Source organism: Panthera uncia, chromosome F1, assembly GCF_023721935.1.
Source record: "Panthera uncia isolate 11264 chromosome F1, Puncia_PCG_1.0, whole genome shotgun sequence".
Classification (NCBI taxonomy): Eukaryota; Metazoa; Chordata; class Mammalia; order Carnivora; family Felidae; genus Panthera; species Panthera uncia.
In genome coordinates, this window is record NC_064813.1 from 21,434,585 (window position 1) to 21,445,810 (window position 11,226).

The 11,226-nt window shown below is 35.3% G+C and overlaps 1 protein-coding gene across 1 annotated transcript in view; it reads right to left on the reverse strand.

The window, feature by feature from the left end:
- Positions 1 to 7,984: 7,984 nt before the first annotated feature.
- Positions 7,985 to 11,226, reverse strand: part of ODR4 (odr-4 GPCR localization factor homolog) — a 34,224-nt gene continuing 30,982 nt past the window's right edge. The window contains exon 15 of the mRNA XM_049634067.1: positions 7,985 to 9,771. Coding sequence (XP_049490024.1) covers positions 9,704 to 9,771 — 68 coding nt within the window. The 3' untranslated portion in view covers positions 7,985 to 9,703. The remainder of the gene's footprint in view (positions 9,772 to 11,226) is intronic.

Consider the following 11,226-nt stretch of genomic DNA (forward strand, 5'->3'; position numbering starts at 1 on the left):
TGATCTGAGTGTCTGCTCTTGTGCCAGTACCATACTGTTTCGATGGTTACAGCTTTGTAGTATAGCTTGAAGTCTGGTATTGTGATGCCTCCTGCTTTGGTTTTCTTTTTCAAGATCACTTTGGCCAGTCGGGGGTCTTTTCTGGTTCCACACAAATTTTAGATTATTTGCTCTAGCTCTGTGAAGAATGCTGATGTTACTTTGATAGGGATTGCATTGAATATGTAGATTGCTTTGGGTAGTATCGACATTTTAACAATATTTGTTCTTCCTATCCAGGAGCATGGAATCTTTTTCCATTTTTTGGTGTCTTCTTCAATTTCTTTCATAAGCTTTTTACAGTTTTCAGTGTATAGATTTTTCACCTCTTTGGTTAGATTTATTCCTAGGTATTTTATGGTTTTTTGTGCAACTGTAAATGGAATCAATTCCTTGATTTCTTTCTGTCGCTTCATTGGTGGTGTATAGGAATGCAACCAATTTCTGTGCATTGATTTTATATCCTGCAACTTTGCTGAATTCATGAATCAATTCTAGCAGTTTTTTGGTGGAAATTGAATTAGTAATCAAAAATCTGCCAAAAAACAAGAGTCCAGGGCCAGATGGCTTTCCAGGGGAATTCTACCAAACATTTAAGGAAGAGTTAACACCTGTTCTCTTGAAACTGTTCCAAAAAATAGAAATGGAAGGAAAACTTCCAAACTCTTTCAATGAAGCCAGCATTACCTTGATTCCAAAACCAGACAGAGACCCCACTAAAAAGGAGAACTATAGACAAATTTCCCTGATGAACATGGATGCAAAAATCCTCAACAAGATATTAGCCAACTGGATCCAACAATACATTAAAAACATTATTCACCACGACCAAGCAGGATTTATGCCTGGGATGCAGGGCTGGTTCAATATCCGCAAAACAATTAATGTGATTCATCACATCAATAAAAGGACAAGAACCATATGATCCTCTCAATAGATGCAGAGAAAGCATTTGACAAAATACAGCATCGTTTCTTGATAAAAACCCTCAGGAAAGTAGGGATCGAAGGAGTATACCTCAAGATCATAAAAGCCATATATGAACAACCCAATGGTAATATCATCCTCAATCTTTTGAGCCTTTACCACTGTTATTCAACATAGTATTGGAAGTCTTAGCCTCTGCAATCAGACTACTTTGCACATTTAAGAGATTTTAAAAATTTATTTTTTTGTTTTCATTTTGGTGGTGGACTGGAGAGAACTTTTATTTTTAATTTATTGTCATGTTAGCTAACATACAGTGTATATAGTGTGCTCTTGGCTTCAGGAGTAGATTCCCATGATTCATCACTTACATGCAACACCTAGTGCTCATCCCAACAAATGCCCTCCTTAGTACCCATTTTCCCCTCTCCCTGCCCCTCCATCAACCCTCAGTTTGTTCTCTGTATTTAAGATTCTCTTATGGTTTGCCTCCCTCTCTGTTTGAAACTATTTTTTCCCCTTCCCTTCTCTCATGGAATCTTTTGGGTCTTCCATATAAAGTATCATGTCATCTGCAAAGAGTGAAAGTTTAATAATTTGAAATTTACAGTATAATTCTATTACTTGACACAGGAGTTAGTTGTATACACACACACACACACACTTGTTTTGGTAACAAATATATATTTGTTATTAATTTCTACTTAATTGCATTGTGTTCCTAAATGTAATCTGTCTTACAATATCCTAATTTATTAACTTTTGAAAATCTCTGTGTGCTAGAGGGGGAAGAATGATTAGTTGGCTAATTACTGATTGCAGTATTTTATATATTTCCCTTAGATCAAGCTTGTTGATCATGTGGTTAATATCTACATTGATATTAATTTTTTGTTGATATCTTGATATATTAAGGATTGCAAGCACTGTACTAAAATCTCTGATGGTACATTAGTCACTTTCTCCCTGTATTCTATCAATTTGTGCCGTGATATTTTATGACATTTTATTAGGTATATATGTTTAAAATTGATAGATATTCCTGGCAAAAGATTCCATTTTATCATTATGTAATGACCACTTACAAATGACTGTAAATTTGTTTGCCTGATATTAATTTAGTTATACTTGCTTTAAAAAAATTATTTGTTTGGGAAGCCTGGGTGGCGAGAGTGAACATCCCGGTCTTGTTCCTGACCTTGGGGGAAAGCTTTCAGTTTTCCCCACTGAGGAATCTTTTGGGTCTTCCATATAAAGTATCACGTCATCTGCGAAGAGTGAAAGTTTGACCTCCTCCTGGTTGACTTAGAAGCTGGTTCTTCGAAAGAATTAACAAAATTGATAAACCACTAGCCAGTTTGATCGAAAAGAAAAAGGAAAGGACCCAAATAAATAAAATAAAGAATGAAAGAGGAGAGATCACAACCAACACAACAGAAATAAAAAAAATAATAAGAGAATATTATGAGCAATTATATGGCAATAAAATGGGTAATCTGGAAGAAATGGACAAATTCCTAGAAACATATACACTACCAAAACTGAAACAGGAAGAAATAGAAAATTTGTGGTAAGGATAATATATGGATTATGTTTTTAGAGTAATAATAGTAATTATTTCCCTAAGTAACTTCTTGAATTCTCTCCTTTCTCTTGTATTTTTTATCATTTTTAATATTTTACATATACTAAAGAATATATGTATAATAAGTCTCCTGTGATGAATGTCATTAATTCTTTCCCACCCCGTATGCATGTGCTACTCTTCCATTGAGAGGTGAACTTCTTTTCCCTCTCCTCTAGGAACTATACTGGCCCTGTTTGCTTTGACCAATAGAATATAGAGGAATGACATTCTGGGGTTTCTAAGCCCAGTCCTTTAAGAGGTAACAATTCCCACTTCCTTGCTTTTTGAACACTGATGTTTGGGGCTCTTCCTTTTGGAATCCAACCACCATGATTTGAGAAGACTAAGCCACGTGGAGAGGTTATGTGGAAAAGCAGCAGATAAATTGTCAAATATGTGGATGAGCTATCTTGGATGTCACAGCCCTTAGATAACTGAAGCCCAAGCTAACATCATGTGGAGCAGAACCTTTCAGCTGAGCCAGCTGAACCCAGTCAATCCATAGAATCATAAATAAATGATTAATAAAACGATTAATAAAATGGCTAGTGCCAGTAAGTTTTGAGATGATTATGAAGAGATAACCAAAATAGAAACTGGTGCCTAGAAATAAAGTAGTACTGGGCCAAAGCCAAAACATGTAGCCTTAACATGGGAACTTAGAAGGAGACAAAAGCTTTAAGGCCTTCAGGAAACAATGATGGCAAGAACAATGAAAAAATTGTTACTGAAAGGCAACCCTTGTTATGAAAGGCACTTTCACATGCAGTAATGTGAAAGGTAGAACTAATGAACTTGTGGAAATCACAAACTGGAAGAAATAACTGAATAATCTTGTGGATCTGGCCAAGGAGATTTCCAGACAGAATACTGAAAATTCCAACTGACTTTTACTGGCTTTGATCAGAGATGGAAAGAGAGATGAACTAAGTAAGAAACTGTTCAGTTTTGGAGCAAACTTTATAGGAAATATAAAGGCCCTGAACACCTTTTTCCAGCCAGCAAGAACTTCTAGAGGAGGAAATGACCTCTGGGCAATGCTCAACTCTAGGGAATTGCAAGTAAAACAAAGCACAAGTTAAGTTAGGATCGAGAGTACAGCTAGAATAACCTTTAAGACTTCAGAAATATTTAATCCAGTGCCTCATAGATCTCTTAGCTAGACAAAAAGACTTCTAAGAATCTTATAAGCATGTATTTTATTTTAGTCCACTCAGCAAGGCAATTGGTACCTGATTCTTAAGGATGTTGTCTTTCAGCATCCTGACACTTAGCTCAAAGTAGAGGGAGAGGCCTATCTTGAACAGATTTGTGGGTGTGCCTTTTGCTGAATGGAGTGGATTATAATTTGATTCATAGAAAATACACAATATTTTTAAAGGAATTACATCAGTTTGGTCTAAAAGGAAGAGGCAGTTCAAAATAAAAAGAGGCTTCTGGGCCTTCAACCTTCAAAGACAAGGGAGCAAGTTGAGAAAGCTATTCAACTTCAAACAAGCCACTGTCATGGAAAAGGACAACTCAGATTACAGTCAAAATCTCACAGGGAAGGGCCAGAGCTGAGAATTAGGCCCTAATTAACATATACTCCCTGTGCCTAGAATCATGATGATTTTAGAGACATGTGCCCAGTTGGGAGTTCAGAATTGCTATGAACCATTTCCTGCTTTGTACCTCTCATTTTCCCTCCTTTCAGACAAGAATCTATTGCCGGTCTTACCATATGGATATATGGGGAAGAAAACTTGTTTCTTAGTTCATGCATCTTCATATTGAGAAGAGCTGAAGTAAAGGTGGCTCATCATGTACCTGAAACTGATTCAAATGATGAGATTATGGGCCTTGAGCCTGAATCTAAAGATGAAACTTTTAAGGTGTCTTGAGAGGTGGTGAATTCATTTTCCACATCAGGAACATGAACTGCTATGTCCAGAGTCCACAGGGTATATTATGATAATCATCTCCAAAAATGGTTGCCATCAAATCCTTTCCTTCTCATATATGCATACCCATTGAGAGGTAAAGGTTTTTTCCCCTTCATCTTTAATCTAGGCTGGTCCTGTAGATTACTTTGACCTACACAATGTAGTGATGTTCTGAGATTTCTAAGCCAGGGCCTCAAAAAGACGCACAGGTCCTACTTCTTTCCTCTTGGAATGCTCACAATTGGGGTGTTACTTCTTGAATCCTAGTCATTACGATAGGAAGAAGCCAAGTCACCATGATGGAAGAACCCCAAGCCACACAGGCCACACAGAAGAAAACTGAGGTGTGATAGGTGAGTTCCCAGCTGATGGCCAGTATCAACTGCCAACCATATGAATGAGCTATTTTGGATGTTTCAAACCTAATCAAGCTCCTAGAAAATTGTAGTTCTAGCCTACACCATGTGAAGAGCAACCTGATTCCTGTCAATTCAAAATTGTGGGGGGGAAAAAAAAATGAAACAGTCATTGTTTTAAGCCAATTAAGTTTGGGGGTCATTTGTTAGTAGTAGACAACCAAGAAAAAAAATATATATGTTAATACCATCAGGTACATAAAGTGAGTATCAAGTAACCCATTTCAACTCAAGAACTAAAAAATCACCAATAATGTTTCATCTATTCATTTGTTCCTTCTTGTCTTCCTGCTCTGCCATTAGTCCCACCTTGAAATGGTAATCAACATCCTGAATTTTTTGTATCACTCTGCTACATTAAAAAAAAAAATATATCATGTGTTCCTGTGTAATATAGATGAGATTTGCTTGTTTTTAAACTTTATAAAAGCTATCTATCATACTGCAGGCTTCTGAGACTTGCTTTCTCAGGTCATTCTCCCTATTAAATTACAAAACCCATAATTTATTTTTCATTTCTTGTCAATAAACATTTGGGTGATTACAAATAAGGCTGCCTTGAACATTCTCACAGATGTACTCTTGTATACATATGGAAAGAATTTCTCTAAGGTATATATGTAGAAGTAGAATGGTCAGGTATTAGAGTATGTATATGGTTTACTTTAAAAGATACTGCCAAATTGCCTTCCAGGGCAAACTGTGTGTTGATTTACAACCCCACCTGTAAATGTCTTCTTGATGCAAATCTTCTTCATTAATATTGTCGTATTTCTTAACTTTTCATTTTACTGGATGTAAAATGATATTCACCATGGTCTTAGTTGATGACTTATGAGATTAAACATCTTTTCATGTGCTCAGTCACAACCTCTTAAAATGTCTGATTTGTCCTTTGCTCATTATGTCTACAGTACAGTGATGAATAGAAGTGGTGATAAAAGCATCCTTATTGAGTTCCTGATTTTAAATGTATAAATACAACTTAGTCATACTGCACTATCCTTTTTTATATAATGTTGAATTCAGCTGATCAATAGTGCTTTTGGTTTTAATATCTGTTAATGTGTGGGATGAATCTGGAATTTTCTTTTCTCCTACTGAATGTAGGAGTAATCTAATTCTACTATCAGTAGTTATACTAGATCCACAAAATGAGCTGAAGATTCTTTGGAAGAGTTTGTATGAGATGTTTAAATAGTGTTGTCCTTGAAAAAGAAACATCTGTAGATGTGGGCTAGTCTGTCAAAAAAATTTTCATTACTTACTTGTCAACACTATCGAATAAGTCTATCTAGCTTGTCTATTTCTTCTTTAGACAATTTAAGGAAATTGTATTTTTCTAGACCTTAATCAATTTTGTCCAAGTTTTCAAATATATTAAGATGCTCCTGTCAGTCTCAGCATTTTCATCTCTGCTATATCTATGGAATCCTTTTTTTTAAATGTTTTTTGAGAGAGCGCACAAGTACGGGAAGGGCAGAGAAAGAAGGGGACAGAGGATCTGAAGCAAGCTCTGCACTGAGCAGCAAGCCCGATGCAGGGCTCAAACTCACCAACTGTGAGGTCATGACCTGCACTGAAGTCTGAAGCTCAACTGACTGAACCACCCAGGTGCCCCAAGAATCCTTTTCAATCTTTATGTTGTCTACTTGGGCCCTGTTTTCTTCTTGTTCAATTACACCAATTTTATTGTCATGAAGACAACTTTGACTTTGTGATTATTTTGTTTTCTAATTCATTGATTTCTTCCCTTGCCTGTATCTCTTTGCTTCAACATTGTTTATTCTGTTGTTCTTTTCTTAAGTTACATACTCAAGCTTTTTAAAAAATTTAAGCATTTAAAGTCATTTCCTTCAGTACAGTTTCTGCTGTACCACCCAATTTCTCCAAACGCGGTACTTATAACTAAGTTCTAAGTATTTGTTTTTAAAACATGTAAATGTATGCTTTTTAAAAAACTTAACATTTCTTACTGATCTCAAACTTATTTCTGATTACCCATTTAATACTGACTTTTAAAACTACTGTAATTTATTTCATGGCCAATACATGGTCAACTTTCGCTAATATAAAATGCATAAGAATATTCTCTAATTGCTGATTATTTTAAATGTGTTGAATCAGTATGTTGATTGTATTATTCAAGTTTGGTTTTCCATTCATTTTTGGCTTGGTTTATTTACCAATAATTGAGAGCTGGTGAAATTTCCCACTCTGTTGTTCAAGTTGTTGGTCTAGCCCTATAATTTATGTATTTTGAGGTCATTTTATAAAGTATATGCAAATTTAAAATTGTTATTTATTTCTAGTGAATTGATCCTTTTATCATTTGGTGGCTTTCTCCATCTTTAATAATACTACCATAAAATCTAATTTGGATTTAATATCACCAAAGCTAGACAAATTTTATTTGTCTGTGTTTTCATCTTTTAAAAAACCTAGCCTACAGCTGGATTTTAAAAACTTAATCAGTCTGTTGTTGAACTGGGTTTAGTCTATTCAAGTTTAATAGTATTACTTAACTTGTTACTATGATTTTATCTATTTTGCCCTTCTCCACCCCTAATTTCTTCCTTTTGTACTGTTACTGTATTCCTATTCCATTATTTTAAACTTCTTATCCTTTGCAATGATTCATTCCCTATCTACTATTTTTAGCAGTTACACTTGAAATTTTACCATATATATTCAACATACTTTAAACAGTATCTTCAACCACTTTCTGAATAATAAAGGCACCTCAGAACACTTTAATTCTAACCACCCTCCTTCCATCTTATAAGCTACTATCCAGTTTTTCAATTATATCCTATTTTAGAAGTCCACATTCATGTTGCATAAAATGTTTATTTAGTTTTACATTTTTTTTTACAGTTTTACTTCTTAAAAACACTTTTTTCATTACAACTGTTTTATATTAACAACACTTGATTTACATGTTTATCACTTTATTTGTTCACTAGTCCTTCAATTTCAGATCATCCTTACGGAATCATTTTCCTTCTTGAAGATCATCCTTTTGCAGTTTCTTTAGCGAAAGTCTGTTGATGGCAAAAATCTGTTTTTCATCAGAACATTTCAGTTTTGCTTCATATAAATTCTAAGTTGATAATTAGTTTTTCTCATAATTTTGAATCCATCATCTTTTGGGTACATTGTTGCTATTGAGAAGCCTACTAAGTATGTGACTGTCTTGCCTTCATTGGTGATCTTTTTGTCCCTTTGATTGCTTTTAAAATCTTGTATTTGGTTACCTTTTTGTTCTAATACTTTGGGTTAGGCATGGATTTGATCCAGATATGCCTGAGATATAATACGTTTCCTGAAATCATGAAGTCATATTTTTCCAACAAATCTGGAAAATAGTTATCTTCAAATATTGCCACTCCTCCACCCCTCTCTATTCTTTCCTCGTAATACTTCTAGTCTTTGTAATTCTTCTCTCCATATCTCTTAACTTCTCTTTAATATTTTTATTTCCTCGTTCCTTGTTTCTCCTTGCTGAGCACTGGATAATTTCTTTAGAACTCACAGTTTATTTATTGTGTCTTCAGTTGAGTCTAACATGATATTCAACATGCTTGAGGTTTTGGGTTTTTTTTAATTTCAAGTAACATTTTTTTCATTTTTAGCAGTTCTTTAGTTCTCATTTGTGCCTGTGGTTCCATCTTTCATAGAAGTTGGTGATGAGACCTTGGAGAACTGAATCCAAAGCTTATTATTTCTATGGGAGCTTTCTCATGCTAGCTGGTTTCGATTTGCACTGGTAATCTATACTGCTTTATCATAATCTATGGAAATCTTGAGGCTGTATCTTGCTTCTGCCAGAAGTATTTATAGGATACTATAAACTGGGTAGCAACTTCAACTGTACTGGCTAGGACAGCATGTCAGATTCAGATTCATCTCCTTGTTTCTAGTTGAAGGCAAATTGCATATTGGCAGTGTTGCAACTAGTATTTGCCATCTGAGTAACCACTGCCCACTTGCATGTTTAATATTCACAATTCCCAACTCAAAATGTGTTCATTTTTGTGGGGGAGTCAAAATAGAGGTATGATTCTCAGAAACTTCCCTACTGTCTTTGAGCTGATTAATGCATTCAAAAGTAGGTTTCATTCAGGATTTAGTTTTGTAGTACCTAGTCTAATGTACCACTAGAAGTAAATGTCTAATATATTAAAACATGTATGATATGCTAACCTGAGAAAGCACATGATTTATGGCAATCCTTACCAACTCAAACCTCTCTGAAAAGGTTGCCTTATCCCTTGACCAGAACTCAATCAGTATTTTGTAACTGAGTATGCCTTAGAAAGGTCCTAGAGTATGAGTTCACCTAATAGGTAGTTGCCCCACTTCTTAGAAATTTCTCCAGTTATTCTATTACTAAGATATACAGTCAACCCTGACTATTCAAGTTTTCAATATCCTGATCAATATGCAATCCAGATCAAGAGGACTAAAATCTATGAAAGTAAGCCATCATTTTGAACATTTTTAAAAATAGATAATAAGGATTTGTGACATGCAACTTCCATCTATATGCACAACTTTATTTTTGCAAGCCTGAGCCATCTATAATATAAGCAGGGCTAAATGAGGCAGCTAGTGATTTCCATTTAGTCAGAAACACACCTAGTAGGCATTATTGGCAGCAGATCTGGCTGCTACTGTCTGAAATGTAGATGGATGGTCTGCATCTTTATGATTCATAATTGTTGGTCAGTGTTCTCTGGATGATCAGGAAGCTCTTTGTGTCTCCCCTAATCACTGAAGTAGTGAAAGGAGATCCCCGCAGCAAGGACTGCAACTGCAACCGCTGCAATCACACCTACAAGTAAAACAAACACAAAACACGTGGAAATGGGATGAGCCAAAGAAAGGCTTAACTGATCCTCAGCTCTGAAATGCAGGTGACTGATGCGCCTCAACGAGACACACATGCACAACACATATACTTCCACACACACATATATATGTACTAAAAGCCAGCAAAGTCTGAGGAGGAAAATACAGCTGTAAGTTGAACAGCTTGCCAAGGTTGAACTGGTAACCATGTACTTCACCACTTAGCAAACAAAACCCTAAAAAAAAAAAAGCATGTCTCTTTAACACATATGTACTCACCTAAGAGAAAGACTCACACATACTTGAAAAGGTTTCTTTCTTTTTTTTCTTTTTAATTTTTTAATGTTTATTTATTTTTGAGAGAAAGGGAGACATAGTATGAGTGGGAGAGGAGCAGAGAGAGACAGAATCTATGCTGTCAGCACAGAGCCTGATGTGGGGCTTGACCCACGAACCATCAGATCATGACCTGAGCTGAAATCGGATGCTTAGCTGACTGAGCCACCCACGTGCCCCAAAAAGCCTTCTATAAATATGCACACTGAATAAGTCAGTCAGAGAAAAGACAAATACCATATGATTTCACTCATATGTGGAATTTAAGAAACACAACAGATGAACATAGGGGAAGGAAAAGAAAAATAAGATAAAAACAGAGCAGGAGACAAACCATAAGAGATTCTTAAATACAGAGAACAAACTGAGGGTTGCTGGAGGGGTGGTAGAGGGGGTGGGCTAAATGGGTGATGGGTACTAAAGAGGGTACTTGTTGGGATGAGTACTGGGTTTTATATGTAAGTGATGAATCACTGAATTTTATTCCTGAAACCATTATTACACTATATATTAATTGGTTGGATTTAAATAAAGTTTTAAAAAATTAATTAATTAAATAAAATAAATATGTACAATGACATCCAAGCCATCTCATGGTAACTAGCTTAAACCATAAGAGAGCTCCAATGAGCAGTGTGTCTCAAACGTTACAAGGCAAAGTCAATTGTGTAGCTATTAAAACTACAAAAACTCAGATTCCACTGTTATAAAATCTAAGAATTAGTAAGCCTGTGCTGGTAACTTTTATTTTTATTTATTTTTTTTCTGATAATTGTAAGTTAACCAAAACAAACTGACCAGAGAAGTCCAGACACAGACCCACACATATACACACACTTTGGTACAAAGAATTTGGGTAATCAGCTAATGAGTAAGTGACAACAAAAACAACTAAATTTCCTAACTTCTCTCAGTCAAAAGTCTTAATGCTTACAAAGCATTTTTCAAATTGGCATTCCACTTAACAGCCTACATGTTCTTCCATTAGTAAGTCTGAACAATGTTAAAGTGACTGCCACACTTCTTGGAGCCTTTAAAATTTTGAAATTCAAATGACATATCGGACAAAGGGCTAGTATCTAAAATCTATAAAAAGCTCACC